This window comes from Nuphar pumila, chromosome 4 (assembly GCF_984573655.1).
Source record: "Nuphar pumila chromosome 4, dmNupPumi1.hap1.1, whole genome shotgun sequence".
Classification (NCBI taxonomy): Eukaryota; Viridiplantae; Streptophyta; class Magnoliopsida; order Nymphaeales; family Nymphaeaceae; genus Nuphar; species Nuphar pumila.
Genome location: NC_143252.1, coordinates 16,142,089 through 16,163,783, shown reverse-complemented (window position 1 = coordinate 16,163,783; position 21,695 = coordinate 16,142,089). Strand labels below are relative to the sequence as shown.

Below are 21,695 nucleotides of genomic sequence, written 5' to 3'. Positions count from 1 at the left end.
TTATTCCAAGACCTAGGGTATTTGACAATGAAATAAATGTCTATTTATGGCCGCTTATTGAAGATATAAAAGAATTGTGGTACCACTTCTTACATACATATGATGCATCCATAAATCAAACATTTCAGTTGCATGCACCACTCTTATGGACCATAAATGATTTTCTTGCATATGCAAACCTATATGCGTGGTCTACTAAGGGTAAACTTGCGTGTTTCATGTGTAAGAAGGATACAAAATTCAAATGGCTCAAGTTTGACAAAAAAATGTGTTACATGGGACATCATCGATACTTACCTCGAGATCATCCATGGCGAAGGCAAAAGAATTTATTTGATGACACTGTCGAGAGTATGACAACATCAAAAGAATTATTTATAGATGAGGTGTTAATTATGCAGTTGGTGCAACTTCCATATAGGCCATTTGAGAAGGACACAAGAAGGCCAAAGTGAACCTTCAATGTGTAATCGACATGTTGCTAGCTTATTCTCAATCGAATAAGAAGAAATTGGAATCCTCTACTGTCATTTTCTTATTCATTCAAGGTTCTCGATTGGTGCTCCTTTCTCAAACCAGAACTACTTTAAACATTAGGGAAGATAAGGGAAGACCACCAGAGCGAACTGATCGAAGGAACATTACTTATCCTGTTCAAGCTTCTCGTTCTCGAAAGCCAAGCCATCTTAGACCTTGATGCAGTAGAAACTGTGCTTGTTGTTGATCCTGATCTCGATCCAGTCATTGATGAAGTAGCAGAGCCAATTCCATCATTAGCAAGATCGAGTTGAATTGGACCAAGAGATATATCTTATAAGAATTGCTTTACTGGTTGACATTGAAGTTAAGGCACGACTTAGATGTCATGCATATTGAAAAAAATGCATGCGATAATGTGTTAAGTGTATTGCTAGATCTTAAAGTAAAAGACAATGAAAATGCATGAACAAATCTAGATGCAATTGTCATACATTAGAATTTGCATCTACAGAGCCGTGATACGTCTACATATATGTCGGTGGCAACATTCACATTGGTAGGACTTGAGAAGACTAACTGCCTTCATTGGCTGCAAGAGTAAAATTTCCTAATGGTTACACATCTAACATTGGTCGGTGTGTGAACATTAACGATGGTAAGATGGTGAAAATGAAGAGTCATGATTGTCATATTTTCATTCAATGCTTACTACTTATTGTAATTCATGGATTTACCAACAAAAAATTTCTACAGCTTTATCTGAGTTTGACATATTCTTCAAAGAATTATGCGCTAAGACCTTTAAAGTAGATGTCTTGACCCACATGAAGGATGATATAACTTTGATTCTATGCAAATTGAAAAGATATTCCTGCCATCTTTATTTGAAATCATGGTGAATCTAGTAGTTCATTTACCTCAAGAGGCTAAGCTTGCAGGACCTGTACAATTTCGTTGGATGTATCCAATTGAATGGTATCTTGAAAAACTTAAGCATTTTATAAGAAATTAAGTACGTCTAGAAGGATCAATTGCAGAGGCATATATCTCATATGAGTGGTTGACTTTTTGTTCCATGTATCTACGTGGAATTAAAACAAGACATAACAGTGAAGAGCGTAACTATGATGGTTTGCCGATTGAGAATCCTATAAGCTTATCTGTTTTCTCTCAATGAGCTCATGGGTCCTAGCTGCAACCACTGTATGATGTTTCTCTAGATAGGGCTCGATGGTATGTACTAGATAATTACGCACAAATTCAAGATTACATTAGGTATGTTTTTTCTTGATCTTTCTTAAGTGAAGTAGCACATATAGTTTGATAGTTTTTCATATCTCATCTATTTTAATTAAATGCACTGAACATAAAGAGGAGATTGCAAGAGAGATCCCTGCTATACATGTTGAACATAATCATCAAGAGGAGTTTAAAGCTTGGTTTAAGGCTCACATACGTCAGCCGAATAGACAGGAGGTTAGTCGACAAGTACGTGTTCTTGCATATGGCCCTGATTGTGAGGTCTTCAAGTTCTCGGATTGTATCATGAACGAGAATAAATTTTATATAAAGGATCATGAAAAAGATCATTGTTACCAAAACAATGGTGTTGTTATTTCATGTGAGAATGATACATTCTCTATTGACTATTATGGTGTTTTGACATATGTTAATGTTCTACGTTATACAGGAGGACATACAATATTTTTGTTTAAATGTGATTGGTTCGACACTTGGCCTTGTATGAGAATAAGACATGACACTTACTTTATAAGTGTGAATCTATCTTGGACATAGTATAATAATCATCCATTTATTTTAGTGTATCAAGCTACACAGTGTTTTTACCTTCCTAATATCAAATTGGACAATGATTGGCATGTGGTGCAAAAAATATCTCCAAGACACACGTACGATGTTCCTGACATAGTAAGTGAACACAAAGAAGATGAATTGACAAGGCAATACACCAAAGATGGTCATGATATTGAATTTGATGATGAAAATGCTAATTCATTAAATATTCAATATGGCAACGAAGATTCACCATTACATAGAGATGATGTCGATCCGGTTGAAATACAAATTGACCTGATAGACACACATCATGAAGAAAATAAAGGGAGATTGGACCGAGGATAACACATCTTTCAATGGTTAAGAAGAAGGCGTATATAGGCTTGTGGTGACATACTTTGATGATGAGGTTGAATATTTCACTGATTTAAGTGCTGACTCTACCGATGATCTAGATTGATGGGGAATGCATATTTCTCACAAAAATGACATCTTACTCTCTTCATATACTTTGTATCTGATGTCTATCCTTATCTACATTTAATTGCATGCTCTTTGCTGTTTGTTTAATATCCACATCTTGTGCTTTTATTACTCTTGTGACAACTTTATTGTGGCTCTTTAGTTTTACGATATCATGTTTGCAGATTATATAATTACAATTTTTGCTTGTATTTTTTAATTAGGATTTTTAGACAAACATCTTGGAGTTGTATGTCAAAGCTAATTTTTTGGTTCAGTTCTTAGTGTCAGATCCTCATTATTAGCACAACTTTAAAACATTTAACCTTACGATGATGTTTACACCTTTAAAAGCTAGTTAGGTGAATTTTGCTTAGTCATGTCTTCATTGAGTTGTTGTGCTATTTGTCTGATATTTGATTCATCTGAATGTAATCATTCAAACAAGTTTGTTGTATATATAACTGCGTATAAACTATTATTTTGTTTATCTAATGCCATTTTTTTAATGAGAAACATATGACAGGAGGGCGGGGATGATTTATGTGAGGTTCACGAAGCAGAGCAGCTATTGTGAGTACTTTGGCACCTCTTGTCACTCATCTTGGCAATGACGCGCATGGTCTAGAGACATCAACATCTTCCTTTGATGAGCCACCTGAAGGCACAATCTCTTAACCATGGTGCATCGAGCAGTGCTACATGTAAGTAGTCATTTTCATGCTAATTATGCCTCTTTTTTTGTATATGTCACCTTGATTCAATCTATTTTAGCCACATATACTTGTCTGTGCAGCCACGCCATCTATGAAGGCACCTCTGGGCAAGAACATGTGCAAGAGGTTTGCATTGTTGAGGCAAAAAGACCATATCTCACTTAGTATCTCAAATGGATCACAGGTAGCAGAGTGCCCAAACACTCCTATATTTGTTGGGCGGGTGACATACATTGTGTATGAGCATGCACAACTTTATCATATATTCTGAAAGAAGGTACTCGAAGTACATAAAAAAGAGTTGCAAGACTTGATAGTGGTAAGTATCATGCCCTATTATAGTAGTACCCATCTTTTCAATTTTAACAAAGTGTATCAGACCTCATCTCGTAGTTGTTTTGATATATATTTCAGCCCGACTCGATTAGAGGACAAAAAAGCCTTCAACCTTCAGTTCACTCAAGCCTATAGAGAGATCTGTCATGATTACAACAATATTTATAAGGGATATGTGACTAATAACGAAGCCATAGCCAATGTTCCAAAGCATATTTCCAATGTGCAACAAATTATTCACTGATCCGAAATGGATGGTAGACTACCTGTTGGAGTATATATATATATATATATATATAATGATTGATCAACCCACACCAACACTAACAACAACTTTCTGAGTAATACTGCATCAAACAATTATATAAGCAATTGAATCATTCCATGGTCTTGTGTATGGGAATATATGTTTTGACTATAACTAATTCAAGTATATGTTTGTGTTGCAACATGAGATGACACGGTTGGCATCGCAGGACTCCAATATGAAAGATTTTGTGATACTTAAAGAGGTCCTTGGTAAACAACCTAGCTATGTCAGAGGTATGAAGAGTTGTGCCATACCTACCCAAGCATCTTCTTCTACCAATATGATGAACAACGCCCTTAGACATGTGCTAAAATCAACTCAAAAAGAATTGGTGACCACCAATAAAGAGTTGACGACCACCAATAAATAGTCACTATAAGAAAAATGTAAATTAGCGATAAAAAAAATCCGTCGCAAATGGTTGTGACAGAAAAATCCATCACACATTTATGATGAATCAGCTAGAGAAAACTAACCATCGCTAAAATTGGAATTAGTTGCAGATTTAGCAACGGAAAAATTTTGTCTCAAAATCCGTCGCTAATTACCGACAAAATTTTTTTTGTCTCAAACTCCGTCGCAACTTAGCGACTGATGAGCGTCAAAATTTTTCCACCGCAAATCCATCGCTAATTAGCGATGAATTTTGAGAAAAAAAATTTCTGTCGCAAATCCGTCGCTAATGTTCGATAAAAATAGCTCATCTAGGGCGCAAAATTCTCCCTCCCTTTCTCTTTCTCTTTCTCTTTCTGATTACCCCCAAATCAGCTTCCCGATTGCCACTGTGATGCTGCCTCCCCTTTCCCATCCACAGCTGACCGGAGCCGAGTGCTATCGCCGTAACCACGACCGCCTCTTTCCCTTCTTCTCCTCCGTCTTTTCTTTTTCCTTTCCCCATCTGTGGCCTCACCGAAGCAACGTCGTTGCTAACACCCCCAGCCGACCCCTCTCCTCACCTTCTTCTCTTTCCTTTTTGTCCGAACACCGGCCATCGTCGGTGCCCCTCCTCTTCCCATCTTTCTCACCTTCTTTTTCTTCTTCCCCTTTTTTCTTCTTCTTTCTTCTCTGGTCAGTCGCTGCATTCCCCTTTTCATTCGAGCATTGATCAAAAGCTATGACGTGACTCATCGTCGCCGCCTGGGTCGCCTGCCGCCACCCTCATTCCCACCTTGTTCGGGTATCTATCTATGAAGATTGCTATTTGTTTATGTGAATGAGATGAGTTTGTTATGATGTATGATGCATATATTGGTTTTCTTGTGGGATATACTTTTTTTATATGTAGATCAAGATATTTGTTTTGCTACTTTGCTGTTAATAAATCTTTTGTTCATATTGGTTTTAGTTTTTTTTTAGCGTCCTCTGTTTCTGGGATCACTTTTTGCACGTTTGAGTTCATGTGGTTCATGGATACTGTGGATGGTTTAGTACTGTCCCTCTTTTTTGAGTTTTCAGTGCTTTCATTTTGGTTTATAAATGCATTTTTGGTTTCTGATGCTAAGAACTAATTTAGATTTTTGTGTAAAAAAAAAGTTGGTGTACCCCTATGGGGTTCTCTTAATTTGAGCTTAAAAGATAGGGCTTTGGTACTTGTGGTGGTCTTTCTTTCCAAAGTTTTTTTTTTCGTTTTTCCAAAGATTGGGTTCACAGCTTGGTAAGAGGAAGGTTGAACGAATATCAAATGCTTCTAACTCAATTGATGATGTAAAACATGCTGAAAAATCTGGGCCTGGCATTCTTGGTGTAAATCTTGGCAAGAATAAGACAAGTGAAGATGCTGTAGCAAATTATGTAAAAAGAGTTCATTCCTTGTCTCAGTTTGTTGATTATCTGGTATTGTAGCTACTCTTTGAGCAATAACATTTAAGCTACCAGTAATGATGAAAACACTTCATTATTGACAGCTCTGATGATGAAAACACTTCATGAGGATGCTACTTGACAATGTCATATTCATCATTTACTAATAATTATTATGTATAAATGTTATCCAATCTTAAAAGTTTAACCTCCTTGACATGGAATTTGAAGTTAGTAGCATCCATTTGCCATTTGCTAATAATTTTACAAGTGTTGTCTGTATGTTTATTGTCTGAAGTATGTAAAGGAGAGGTTCATGGTGGCACCCTTATCTAATCCATTTGCCTCGCACTTACAATATCTTAATGATCTTCACTCAGTTTAAAGTGAGGAGTTTCAGGTTAGGTTTTCACATCGTTAATTGTTTTAGAATTAGCCTTTATCATTAGTTGTTTCCTTATTTTGATTATCATAACTTCATACTTGTTAATGGTTGCATTCACTTCATCTAGTGGATATTGCTGCCTCCTTGTCCTAATTAAGCTTAAAGGCAGAAAGTTATTTTGTTTTTTTGGTTATTAGATTGATGATGCATTCTCTGCTTCAAAGAAAGCATTCTCAAATGTCTAGAATGATTGGAAGAAAACTAAAAGACTCCTGCAAGACATTGGACTGAAGCCTCAATTTTTGACATTTCGATCATGGCTTTGGGATTTTGCTATTGTGAGTGAGTGACTCTTGCTACCCAGTAATATCAGTTCTGCCTTTTCTTGCTCCTTCATACTAGCTAATTCCTATAATTGATTTGGTACTTGAAAGATTTTCTCTTGGTCACTGCATGTACCATGGGATGAAGCATGTTGTTTATGCTCTGTTGGGGATCTTTTCAATTATGCTGCACCTGGAGTAGATGCACCAACCATAGAGCATGAAGAAGTGGATGAAGAGTTCCACAGATTAACAGATGGTTGATATGAGGAATATATAGATGCATATTGCTTTTATGCAAGGCAAAGATACATTTGAGGAGAGCAGGTGCATGCTGGATCTTTTTGACTCATGAACTAAAAGATTGAGTTGATGTGTTATTACAAACTCTTTTGAGTGCTTTAAGTGTTCCAAATATTTTTTTATGTTGAAGCTTTTTCTAATTTTATACTAAATGTTCCTTGCTGATGACTTTCCTTAGCAGTTTTATTATATTGAAGCTTTGTTGGTATCTCCTGCTTTTAGCTATTTGTCTAATAGCCATTTAGAGGACATTGTTTGCCTAGATGAGCTATTGTTACTTTTATCCGATTTTGGAGATTCATATGTTGGACATACAAAGGAACAAAAAGAGATGCTAAAACCATCTTTAGAAATCTCCTTTTGAGTATGGTATATTTATGATTTATCAGTGCATTTTTCTCCTGTTTATACTCTGTTCACAAAATATCCATTAAAAGAAGGGAAAATCCTTGTAGTTTTATGAATGACAACGGTTATTTATAAGAGGACATCTTTGTTCCATTTTAATTAAAAGTTAGGATACTGCATTCATTCTTGTTGATATAGTGAACCACATGGCAAGTTCATAGACAATTTCAATCTGACATGTGAATAGTATCTTGCAGGTTCTCTTGTGTTATGGAACCCAATTGAATGATTTCATCCTACATGGCTGAAGCCAAGTTTTTCTTTCTTTACCAAGGATTCTTTGGAGAATAACTGTAATAAGCACTTACCATATGCTAAACACCTTTCCTCCAAGAAAGGTGATCAAGTGAAGGAAGCAAGAAGAGTTGAAAATGGTAAAAGTTGGCATGCTATTAGTCAAGTATGAAGTTTTTTGTTATGCACAGTTGTTGATTCATGTGTATGGTCAGTGTGAAAGGTTGACTTTGATTGAACATCTTATCAGTTGCTGCCATCAGTTTGTTATCATGCTACTAACTTCAATTTTTTTTTATAAATGTTGTTCTAAATTTTTTGGGGAAATTATAGTGGCACATCTTGTCTTCACACTACAAGAAAATTGCTACTTAGCGACGGAAATTTGTGACGGATTAGCGAGCGAAAACTATTTGTCGCTAACGTTTGAAATATTTGCAAAAATAGCAACGGAAATATCTCCGTCACTAAAGCCATCACTAATTAGCGAGGGATTAGCGACAACATTTTTTCATCGCCAAAACACTACAAAAAATGCTAATTAGCGACGAAATTAGCGAGGGAATTTTTCCGTCCCTAATCCGTCGCTATTTAGCGACGGATTTGGGACAAAAAAATTCCCTCGCTAATTTTCATCCCACCTGAGGCGCGACATTTTCCCTCCCTTCGTTCAAAATTTTTCCTCCCTTTGTTTTTCCCTCCCGTTCGATTTAAACCATCCCCACTTGAGGCGCTTCTCAGGACGCCAGAAGCCCCGCTGATGACACGCACAAAGAGTCGATCCCCACCTATGGAGAAGTCACAGATGGAGCCGTCGTGGCTTCGCCGAAGCCGAGACGTCAAGGGGGCGACGAAGAGGAGGCTGCTGTTGGAGAGTCATTGGAGCCTGCCAGAGTCGAAGAGAGTGGCGACGAAGAGGAGGTTGCTATTGGAGAGCCACTGGAGCCTGCCGGAGTCACCGACGGACCAGCCGGAGGTCTCATAGTAGAAATCTGATTGCTTCCCGGTGTGGCCGTCCCACACCCCTATGCCGTACTCGTTGCTCCTCCCCCTGCAGCTCGCGAAGATCCACGCGGAGTCGCAGCTGAAGCTGAGCGCCCCCACCGTGAAACTCTTCGGTTGGTTCTCGTGGCAGATCTGGAACTTGAAGAGGAGCTCCCCCCGGAACGCGCCCCCGCCGTAAAGCTCTTCGGCTGGTTCTTGTGGCAGACGTGGAACTTGAAGAGGAGCTCCCCCCGGATCCGCGTGGAGTCGCAGCCTGCCAGAACACACTGGTTCTGTGAAAAAAAAATTGCTCCTTGCCGGAGAACGCGCCGACAACGAGCAATTTTTTTAATTTTTTTTTTAAAAATTTAACGACGGATTAGCGACAAATATTATCCATCGCTAATTTAAAATAGCGAAGGACTCGCGATGGATCATATCCGTCGCTAATCCATCACAAATTAGCGACAGAATTAGCGGCAGATAAGTTCTGGCACTACTTAGTGTAAAAAAATTCGCGATAAAAGTTTTCCGTCGCTAATCCGACGCTAATTCGTCGCTAAACAGTTTAGCGATGGATTAGCGTTGGATTAACGATGAATTTAGGTTGTCGCTAATCCACAGGTTTTTTGTAGTGTCATTATGTGCAAGCCACCTACCCCGTCGAAAATCAAATAACCATGTGACACTTCTTGAAAAGCATCAAGTAGGTGCCTCTGTTAGTTTCTTTTGTATGTTATGAAACTAACCCACCTGTCAAAACTTTTTTAAACAAATCATATGCATCTAGAAAATGGTAACTAGAATCTTTTGTTTTGGGTGATCTCATGGATGACTTGTGTTTTCTCTTTGTTTTATAGGTACACCGCTATAACAATACTTGCTCTTCCCCAGGAAGTTACTCAATTTCCTGGTGTGAAAATTGATTGGAATAGATTCAGAGCTGATGTCCTCACCGTGCTGCCACTGAACAAGATGCGCTGAAAATGGACAGGAAGTTTGGTGTTGTGAGAAAATCTAATTTCAGGGTCACCATCTGTGGATAAATGTTATATCATTGTTTTTGGTTCTGATCTTCGACACTTTGCTCTTGAAGTGTCTTGCAAGAACAAGACCCAAAACTAACAATGAGGATTTGAAGGTCTTTAGCTTATGCACATTGATGTGGTGTTCTTTTGATCAAAACTAAATGGTTCCCAAGGGGGTATAGTTGTTTTACAGTCAGATGAAAAACTGCCAATGGAGACTTGAAGCCATCCTTGGGGGTTAAGGTTAACCTGGGTAAGCAGTGTAATTGTGATTATGGATGTTTGTAGAGATAGCACATAAGATGTAATAGGATGAAGGTGGCATTGTTTTCTTAATTCAAATAGTTATCCACAAATAACGTGCATTGACTTCTATGTGATTACTGAAAACATTGCTACGACATTTTTTTTATGTTAAAGTATCTTCATTCCTATCCTCTGTTTCCACTTGTTTTATTGGTTTGCAAAGTGTGTGATTGGCATGATCTTGAAAGTTACTTAAAGTTAGTGCATGGGTACAAATATGCCCAACAATTTGCTTGAAACTCTGTGTGGGACTGGCTCAATTTCCTAGTGTCAATACTTGCTCTGAAAGATAAAGCGTCTTGTATTTCAAACATTTTTTTTCTCGATATTTATATTTTAAACAATTTTTTTTCTCGATATTTATATTTCAAACCAAGTTTTTTATTTTTTTTTTAATTTTTACGATGAATTAGCGACAGATATTATCTGTCGCTAATATTTGGTTTTGCGACAGAATGTAATCCATCGCTAATCCGTCACTAATATAGCAACAAATTAACGATGTATATATATCTGTCGCAAAACCAAATCTATGCTTATTTAGTGACAGATTAGCGATGGATTACATTCGTTGCTAACCCATTGCTAATTAGCGACAAATCAATTCTGTCACTACTTAGCAACCAAGAATATGCGACAGATAACATCAATCACTAATCCATCGCTGAACATGATTGGCGACAGATTTGTGACAGATAGAGTCCATCGCTAATCCACATTTTTCTTGTAGTGAATTGAACACCACCAAAGAAGAGTTGGGCACCTTGAAGGGTACGGTGGTTAATATGAAAGCTACACTGATGCACTTTAAGAGAATGAAAGTTAGGCTAGCACATTTTGAGGGAATGGTTGTAACAATTTTAGAGCAATCATGAAGTTCAAACTAAAAGGTATTGTTAAACAATTTTAGTTTTGAATAATAACATACTAGTGTTTTACTATCTTTTCATACCAGCTAAAAGATATTATAATGCTAGTTTAATAACTTTCTCCTTATATATGTACATGTACATAGTTAGTTGCTTAGGTTTGTTCACTAAATATATATTCTGTTTTCTATGTTTTATGATTGTTTACATTGCATGAGATTCTCATGTTCAATTTTTTTATGCAGGTGTGAACACATGCTCGATTTAGATGATTTTGCTTTGTTCTTGTTTTTTCTTTGATGAAAAGAAAGTGAATGAAAAAAGTTCATGATATATTATAGTACTTGATTAATGATTTGGGGTTTGTAATAATTGAAGTTTATTTTTTGCTTCTGCTATTTAGGTTGAGCAAACATAAGATGTTTGTGTATGAGGATATAATGCACATTCTTATATTTTACTAATTGTCAATGAAACTTTTTATTCTGTATTATTAAAATTGTTATAATAATTGTTGTTAATTGTTATGGACTATTTTCAATTGTATATGCCTGATTATTTGAATTGAAGAGATGTTTCTATAATAACAGAGAAATCTAAATTTTGAATTAAAGTTTGAAGTGTGTTTGAAGTGTTATGTAATAGCAAAGTTTGAAGTGTTATATTTTTTTATAATAATTAAAGTGTTCTATAATATTCGAAGAGCAATTTCTATAAGAACAAAAAAATTTGCATGATTCCATGCAATTTTTCATCAAACTATGCAAAAGTTCTATAAAAATTCGCATGATTCCATACACATTTCCTTTTAATTATGTGAATTTCTATCAAGCTATACAGAAGTTGTATGAAAATTCATATGATTTTATACGCATTTCTTTCTAATTGAGCAAATTTTTATCAAACTATGCAGAAGTTTTATCCAAATTTGCATGATTCTATGTGTTTTTTCTTCTAATTATGTGAATTTTCATCAAACTATGCAGAAGTTCTATGTATATTTGCATGATTCTATGCAATTTTCCTTCTAATTGCGCAAATTCACATGATTCTATGCAAAAACTATGCCTATAAAAATATAATTTTTTAAAAAATGACTTTTGACGATGATATTTATAGTCAGCTATATCAAAGTTACTAGCAACAATATTTATCGTCAGTTTTCTCAATCTAACCAAACATATTTATCGTCAGTTATTTGAACATATATGACTTTTCAATATATATACGACGATGATATATAAATATCATCGAATTTATTTTTAGATACATGATGATATATAAATATCGTTGAAAAAAGTAATATAAACGACTGTAAAGGGCCGACGACACGGGCGACGATACTTATCATCATTGATGTTATTGACTACCATAAATCATATATTGCCAATGATAAATAGCGTTGGCAATGACTTGTTTTCTTGTAGTGCCTCCGTTAGTTACAATCCGATAGACATGCTGCAGATATGTGCTCATCACATATACAGTAGATCTCCATTGTTTTTTTATTTCACATAGCAGAGAAATTATGCTTGAAAAAGAATAAAATACACTCTCTGAACATCCATTTTACATAAAAGCCCACCATCTATCTCCAATAACTCTTATTTTTACAATGTCTAACGTCTCTAGTTTATAGAGAAAGTGGTGCACGATTGTGGAAGCTGTGGCGATCCAGGCAGCCCAGTAGGCAAAGAACCAATAATGTTGGTTTTGCTACTTGTGTCATTGGTACTAGTAGCAATGCTGTATCAGCTGTTGATGTTATTGTTATTGTTGTTGTTGCCATTGCTGGTGGTGGTTATATTCCTTGGTGTTGCCTCTATGATAGAGCTGATAGCAGCTGCTAAAGCACTTGCAAAATTTGGGTTTGCAGATGTTGCTGCAGCTGACTCGGCCAAGGGCATTTGTCCCGGTGCAAATTGCACCGGCGAAAGGCCGACGGGAAGCCTGGGTAGCTTAGATGCATCATATAAAGGATGCCCTATGAGATGAGGGCATCTGGGAAAAGGTAGTGGGAAAGAGGGAGGAGTTGGCCGTTGGAATTGAAGATTAGGGTTAGTGTGCTGGGTGAGGTCTATAGTGACTGTTGGAACGGGTGAAGAGGCAGATAATGTGGCCATGGTGGAGCCGTAGTTGGGCAGCATGGGAAAGAGGTGTGGGTGGAGAATGGCAGTAGTTGAAGAATAAGAGTTGGCTAGGAGCATGCTTGCTGCTGCAGAAGTTGTTGCCGCCGTTGCTGCAGCATCGGGAGGGAGAGGGTGATTGTGGCAACCCTCATACGCGGTTACGAGCACTGTTTTGTCCTCCCAGCATCTTTGAACCTGTTATGAGATGGCATCAGTGAGACCAGCTAATTAAAGGCATGCAGAAAGCAGTTGTTGAAAAATTAAAGACAAAAGGCAAAATAAAAATTATTGTTTACAGTGTTGTATTCCTAACTGGTAGAAAGAGATCCCTCATTCAATGAAAAATGGCATTCACAGAACAACAAAACTGAGTTGGGTAATAATATGACTAAATGCTATGTAAAAGAACAAATCATGCACTTGAAAACAAGAGAGACCAGTAGCAGCCAAGAGGATGAGTGGATCTCTCGTCCAGCAGTACAGAGAGATGGAAACTAAGAGTTTTTTTTTTTAAACCACAATAGGTCGTTGGTCATGGATGCTTGTGCTCACATGCCGTCAACAATGTCATGTGTGTGAGTAAGAAAAGACGAGAGAGAGAGAGAGAGAGAGAGAGAGAGAGAGAGAGAGAGAGAGAGAGAGAGAGAGAGAGAGAGAGAGAGATTTAAGGTAGCTCCATAGGAATTTAGAAAGCATGCAGCTACCTTAAACCATTTAAGGTAGCTGCATGCATATTTAAAGTGCATCCCAGTTATATTTATGCATGCATCACAACCGTTGGATAATAAAAGGGAGTAGGTGCTTCAGGAGCACGGTATATACCGTGGTACCTTGATACCATATAGCAGTACACACTTTTGTTTGCATAGATCTAGTGACCAAATGGTAAATCTAACAATACATGTGTTTAACATGATTTATTTGGTATATTAAAAGTTTTTAACATGTACACCATTAGGACAGTGAAAATCAATAGCTCACAATTCATAAAAATAATGGTAGTTTAAAATGGTGTAAAACATCATATTTGAGTCAACTTTAATACATGAAAATAATGAATAAAATATGCCTGACATGATTCAATGGTTAGATTTTGCTTTTGGAGTTTAGATATATGAAAATGAAGTGTACAATATATATATAAATATAATATATATATATATATATATAGAGAGAGAGAGAGAGAGAGAGAGAGAGAGAGAGAGTCCAAAAAGACAAGCTGAACCCTAACTCATCCACCTAGTGGATTCAATATGTTATGAAGTCATATATACCATGTATAGGTGGAGCCACATATGGGCCAGGGTGGGCAAGTTCCCACCTGACCTAAAATCTCAAATAGTGGGGATTAGGTTCGAATATGGTGCTTCACACACCCAAACTGTAAGACCCATAAAATTTTTAGCAAAATTTTTGAATAAATTCATGAAGTATTTTATGTAAAAATAGCATATGAACTCAAATTGCGAAACAAATAGATTTCAACAAACCAATTATAGTTATGACATACATATCCTCACAAATATATGCTCAATCAGTAAGTGAGCCATAACTTCTTCCTTAAGTAAAATTAAGAAATTTCAATGAGATAATTTTCTTAGTTTTATCGATACGAAGAAAAAAATGTACTCATAATTTTTCATAAAAAATATCGGCAAAACCCTGAAAATATGCGAAACCCACAAAAATATCCCACAAAAAATATCCTGTGGGCCCCACAAAAATAACCAATGGAATTAATTAGGTGGGCCCCATAGAAATATAGGAGTCATTTTATTACTTTATCCCCAAGTTGAGTCGTGGATCAAGGAGTTTGGATCAAATTTACACCATATATGGATCCAAGATCCATTTAAAAAACTATAAATAAGGATGACTCCCTCTCTTAAAAATCATCCCCCCTCATTCACTCTCGTAATTCTCTCTCTAGCTTCTTTCTTCTCTCTCTTGGTTCTAGCTTACATCAAGCCCACTTGCAGTAAGCTTATACTTGCTTAGCCCAGGCTGAGCTCAGTTGGTTAAGACTCACTTGACCTACTAGGTTAGCTTTTCTCTCTCATCTTTATTTTTGTCTTAACCTAGGTCAAATTCACTTGACCTAGACTTAGCTTATTGGAGTGGGCTTGAAGCCACTTAACCAATTTCGAACCTAGTTGGGGCATGACCCTTTGGTACTGACAACTTGATCTGCTCTACCCTTTTCTTGCCTAAACTCAACCCATCCAATTAAACCTATCCTAGTTGAGGTAGGTTCAAACCTAGTTGGACCTAAACTAGGTCTAAACCGGTTCTTGGTTTAAACTTCGTTGGATCATCGTTTCGTTGAAAACTGCAAGAGACACTCTTATTTATGATGATACCAGACATAAAGAACGTGTCAATCATGACTTAGGAGTTCCTTAACTACCTTATTGAAGCACCACCATATATCTTGGTAGGTTTATGCACTAAATAATGCCAAAGTTCTGGTTTCTATGATATATATGTATTTGCTTATACTTTTGATATTGTCGTCACGTTGAATGATGCCAAGGCTCTTATTTTCTGCAATATATATGTATTTGCTTATACTTTTGAGATTGTCATCGCGTTGAACGATGTTAAGGATCTTACTTTTCGCATATTATATATATATATATATATATATATATATTTACTTATACTTTTAAAAGATTGTTGTCATGTCAAACAATGCCAAGGTTTCTATTTTCTGCATTATATATATATTTGTTTATGCTTTTAAGATTGTTGTTTCATTGAACAATGCTAAGTTTTCTGTTTTTTGCAATTTGCTTATGTAATTAAGATTGTTATTGCGTTGAACTATGTCAAGACTCCTGCTTTCTACTATTTGCTTTCTGCAAGTTATTTAGTTTGGTTTCCTCCATTGAACATTAAATATACTTTCATTTATGCCGTCACGCTGTATCACACAGGCTCCAGATTATATTACATGTAACAGCGCATAAATGAGCGTTCAAATAAAAATCAACTCCTATCGCCAAAATATGATTCTTTATGCCGCTCTTCAATCAAAATTTTGATTGATGAAAGAAGCTTCTATTGAAAAGGCTTTACTCTTGCACAAAATCACTATTTCGTAAAAACCTAAGTCACTTGCGCATGACTTAGCTAAGGATAAAGTCTAAATCCTTAAAGAGGTCACTCCAATACAATGAGGCAAGGTGTGAAAGAAACCACAATCCCAAAACAAGTGAATTATGGACTCCACACACAAATGTAGAGAACGACGACTAGCTAGGACAAAACCATGTTTCTTGAGTTTGGCTTCGGTAATAACCATGTCATGAAAGATCATCCATTCCATAAGAGAGGCTCTATGTGGTAGGCGAGCTCCCCACAAAGCATGCTTTGGGAGCAAAAGAGTTGATGATGGCCCAAGGAAGCAGTACATAGAGGAGGTGGAGAAGGACCCATCATGAGAGAGTGACGACTAGACCAAGTCTTCTTGATGCGATAGTGAGATTCCTCGTAGAGAGTCCATAGGAGTTTATAGTACCTCATTTCAAGGCAAGATGTGCTTACTGGTAGTTCTTTTGGCGTTCATGGGTTTTGACTGCTTGGTGCGAGATATGGTTAGAACTGAATAAGAGTATCTTTCGTGGGAAAGCTACCAACTTAGAAGGCCTCCCCTAAGAATTAGGCTAAAATGGGCTAGCCTCCCAGTTGACTGAGTCGGGGTTGGAAGAGCTGTTTTCCCTTGATCGATGTTACCCCTTGTATCTCTCCAAAGATGCTCTCTCAGCAGCTGGTGGTCTTTTTTCACGTCTTCCAGGGGATATAATGCGGCGGATATTTTTAAATCAAGTACTAAGGTGGGCATTCTGACTTCAGGTTATTCTCAGTTCTATAACAAGGGATACAGTGTTGGGTGTGTGCGTTCTGGCGTGCTTGTGTTCGTGTGTACCAAATGTGCTGTGTGTATTCTGTAACTTGTGCGCGTGTGCGTGTGGGTGGGGTGAGGCATGTGTGCGTGTGTTGTGTGGTGCGGCGTCTTTGGGTGTGTGATATGGTGGTTCGGTTGGGGAGATATCATATCATGGAAATTTGCATGCCCGTTCCCTTGACTATTTCTGGCTGCAGCTTCCGGTGTCAGTGAAGCTGATTTACTCATCTTCATCTTCCGTGTGCTGGAGCTGACTTCACGGCTCCAGTCGTGAAACAATTCTTTGGCTTTCTTGGCATCCAGAATGTCGTCCTGCCTCATCAGCATATGCTCTTACATTCAGTTCCTTCCCTATTCTTCTGGAATATGTATTTATCTTTTTAGATTTCTTATTTCTGTTTTTCCTCCTGTGGTGACCTCTCGTCATCACTCTCTGCTGGATTGTGTTTAATTTTTTCAATCATTAATAAATTACCTTTTCTTTCAAAAAAAGAACAGACTTTGGGGTTTTGCTTTCTTTGCTTCTGAGTCGGAAGTGCCCACAGCAGCCTTTCATCATCCTTTATTTTTAGAGAGAAGCAGCCGGACAATAAAATGTGACAGGGTTGGCTGCAGATCTGATAAGAGAGAGGGGGCACCAATGGCTTCTGTTTGGAGGTGAAGAGGGAGAAGTTTTGAGGGTTCGAGATGATGGTGGATGAGGTTGAGCTTATATGGCAACTGAAGATGAAGGCCAGCAATGAGAGGAAGAAGAAATGACACATTTGTTTGGAGATTTTGGGAAATAAGGAGAGAGGAACAATGACTAGGAAGTAACAGACTTTGATTGATATGGGCTGAACACGCTTGAATAGCATAATTTCCAGCAAGTTTCAACAATTCCTACGATTTCTTTTGGGTGGGTAGGAGAGGTGGCTGGGTAGATGAAAGAAGACAGATTAGGAAAGGTGCGTGAGGTTTAATGGTGGGGTAGCATGGTCATCTTAGATGCATCAATTAAATTATAAATTTTAAGAAAATGACTAAAAAACCTAATGTCAAAAATTAAGAATGAAGCCTTTCAGAGCCATATTATGTCTTAATTTTTTTTTTGTGAGATATTACAATGCACAGCCATTGGTGCATTGTAACACACAGGTAGCTGTGCAATTACGCTTGTGATGGACGGCCAAAAAAAAAACACGAAAAGGAGACAAAAACGTGTTATTAGCGTGTTTTTGCCCCTGTAGCAGTGGTTTTTGACCGCGTGTAAAAACGATTACAGCAATTGCTTAGGTAGCATTCTCTCTCTCTCTCTCTCTCTCTCTCTCTCTCTCTCTATATATATATATATATATATATATATATATATATATATATATATATATATATATATATGAGCCTGGGCATACATGCACAGATTTGTGTCCTACTCTAATTTGAATTTTTGACTCCACCTACTAGGGTATGATTTTTTCTGACTTTTTTGAAAGAGAAGAAAACGATGGGATTTGATCTCATGCCACTCCTTAAATGACCACAGGCTTACCCGTTAAGGTAAGATCTCTTTTTGCGACACTTGATTCTCCTTTGTCATACGACAAATGTTTTGTCAGCTGCACCAGGTCCAATCACAGTCAAGCCAACTGGTCCAACACAAAGTGAGACTGACCAGAATGGTAGGAAAGGCCCCTAATTAATGCACGCTCGATTCAAGACCAAAGGGAGATGTTTTGGTCCTCTATGATGCCTTTCCCTCAGCGGCAGCCTTAAACTCAAGAGGGATGTAACACCATTGTATTCTTGCTATCAAGGAATGCTCTTCTGCAAAATAATTGTATGCCCTTTGATCCAAACAATCCTAATGCTGACCTTCAGTAACTATAGCCCCCCCCCCCCATTAGCTGAACACTAAATACGTACCTGCTTCCGGACTGGGCATCCAGCAGCCATGGTGCAACGATAATAAGCTCGAGGAGAAGGATTCCCCTTTGCCATCTTTTGACCATATTTTCTCCATTGGCATCCATCACTAATCTGAAGAAACGAAAATTTCACATATCAAATATCTAATACTGGTTCGCACCTTCCCTGCGTAATATAATTCAATTACTATTTTCATCAGAAAAAGAAAAAAGACAATCAACCAAGGGCATGCAATATTGTTTGGTATGCATCAAACGCAACATCACCAAGTTCATGAACTACAACAATTCTATGATTGGTAGCCTTCGGCAACATGACCTGCTGGGTTCATTGTCTCCCAACCAAGAAACTGTCATGTACTTGTTCAGGTTCCTCATGACTGCCTAATTGAATATAAAATAATGGAAAAGATTGTAGCAGTGCACCATGTTACTTTTAAGAGTGAATTACGTTGTTTATGAGATTTTTATTTTCTTTTTGGGCCAGGCCAAGGAACAACCACCCCACCCCCCCTCCACCTCCTCCTCTCCGCCTAATCTCCAAGTGCACATCGGCAGACCTCCAGTTGGTAAAACCCTTGAGGTCCCCCCCTTAACCACCAATGAATACACCCAGGTTCGACCTTGTGGAAAGGGATGCCCCCAGTAGGTTTTGAATCATGGTCGTCCACTGTCAAATGACAAACCATGAACGCTCCTAACCAGGAAGGTGGAGCCTTTGTGTGCTGTTTATGAGATACTTAATTGATTAAGTTGCTTCAATAACAGCATTTGATGACCTTGAATTTCCAAGCATCTTACTTGGGCACGCCCTGATGTATCAGCCATTCACTCCATAAGATGACACAAAATTTATGAGTGACTAAATCCATCTTACCACAGAGGCTTCTGATCTTGTGCGAACACAAACTTTTGTTTTTCGGCAAGAAAAGTCCGGTGACTGATTCGAAACCTTCGGTTGTCCCAATTTACAATTCCGAATGCTGCCATTACTTTCTGAAGTCTGATCAGTATTTTCATTGCCATACTGATATTTTCCCAATAGAAACGCACTGGATTCAAGTTTCTTAGATTCTGCTTCATCGATGTCCAGCATCCTGGATGGACCAAGATCCATTAATTGCCTCACCATCATGTTATCACCTTCATTAGGCATGCACTGTTATATCAAAACACAAGAAAAAGAAATATCAATACACCAATTCAGGTGATAATCTGCCATAAAAAAAGTGTGCGAAGGGTCCTTGGATTCTTTGATGCGTATGAACCAGAATAATAATTTTTTAAAAGGTTTATTTGTGAAAATTGGACCATAAATGTTAGACACATGTTATCCATTTCTTTCACGAATTTTTCAAATTTGGATTTCGTGGTTGTAGAAAACAAACATCTATTTATCTAATAAGAGGTAAAAAGATTCCATATAACACCAACCTTATCTTTCCTGATATCCTTCATTTGGCTTTGATGTTGCAACCCCAGGATCAGATGTGACTCTAACGAACTGTAACTCTTGCTTATTTGTTCCAACATGGCTTTCAACATGAATTTTTCTTCCTTCAACCTATCCAACTCTGATTGAAGTGTTGTCACCTACCACCAAAATTCTGTTACTTTTTTTTTTGGAACCAATAAATTAAATTATCGTTTATTTATTTATACCTAACTACCATGATCCTGATCTTAATTTAATTAGTGAGGCAAGAAATCCAGATTATGGCTTAACTCACCTTGTTCTTTGCCTGATCATGGTCGGAAGACTGATAGATCTTGGAAGTTACAGTCAGAAGATTCAATCCTGTCTGACATATCCATCAAAGAAAAAACAAATCAATTTAGCCATACATTAAAAATAGCCAATTAAAAGTTGGCAAGGAAGATTTGACCTGGAAACAAAAGATTAAGAAAGAAAAAACAACCCAAATCTATGACTATATAAAATTTACAGTATGGTTCACCATAATTCCTAGCTAGATAATAAAGTAATAACAAATTCTTTTTGTTAAAAGAAACAAGCTAATAACCGAAAATCGTTTTTGTAGCATAAATCAATCAGCAGTCGACTCTTGGGTACTAACATTTACATAGGATTCTCCTGCCTTACGCCCACCACCATCAAGAAGTACTGGACCACCTTTATCTGGGAATCGATTCTCAAGCCGAGGTGTATCCTCAGTGGAATCGTCGTCGTCGTCGTCTTCTGCAGGTGGTCTAGAGTCCCTTGAGAAGAAATCCACCTCAGTAATAGAGTCCCGGCGATCCGTGAAATCCGTTGGACCATGCAGAGAAATCTCACTGGAATCCACGATTCCAAATTCTCTATGCCCATCCATGCTCTAACTGTAATGAGAGAGAGAGAGGAATCGATGATCGATGATGGTGATCTAGGAGAAGAGGAGACGAAGATGATGAGGGTGATGAAGAAGATGAGGAAGGATAAGAAATGTTTTTGTAGAGAGAAAAAGATTGAGAGAGAGAAGAAGAGAAAGACATGACGGGTCGTGGAAGTCTTTTGCGAGCGAAGACAAGATGGTTCATACGGTCTCGTTAGGCGGGGTCGTCGACAAAACCTTCCGTTATTCTCGGTTGCACCCCCGTTATCTCGCGGAGGGCTGCTGCTGCCAGCTCTCCGTCGATTCTGACGGAATTCGTCGGGTAAGGCAGCGGCGTTCCGTCACGCAGCTCGTGCCACTTTCCACGTAGGCGTCCTTACGAGTCAACAAGATCGACGCCACTGTTGGACTATAGCGGAAGCAGCGTGGGGCCACCACACCAATCACCTAATCTCCAGCGACTAATACAAGTACGACACGTCAACATTTTCGTCCACATCACCCTGACGGTATCCCCTGAAAACGGTGGCTTGTTGAATCGGCTTACCTTCGGCTGAGCCTAGGGTTAAATCTTACCACACTAGTGGCTGGGTTGGGATTAGGGGTGTCAACGGGTCCGGTTTGGTTCAGACACTCGTGGTACCAGACTCTTAGACCCAGTTTTCGGGTATGATATCGAGT

General features: G+C 37.9%; 1 protein-coding gene across 1 annotated transcript; it reads right to left on the bottom strand.

Annotated features, from left to right (window-relative positions):
• Nucleotides 1–12,357: 12,357 nt before the first annotated feature.
• Nucleotides 12,358–21,014, bottom strand: LOC149839500 (WRKY transcription factor 6-like). Its single transcript, XM_090004880.1, has 6 exons — nucleotides 20,760–21,014; nucleotides 20,412–20,483; nucleotides 20,116–20,274; nucleotides 19,559–19,840; nucleotides 18,680–18,793; nucleotides 12,358–13,065 (listed from the first exon to the last, which is right to left on the bottom strand). Exons 1-6 carry the CDS (start codon nucleotides 21,012–21,014, stop codon nucleotides 12,493–12,495), a joined length of 1,455 nt encoding a protein of 484 aa, XP_089861006.1. The 3' UTR covers nucleotides 12,358–12,492.
• Between the last annotated feature and the right edge of the window lie 681 nt (nucleotides 21,015–21,695).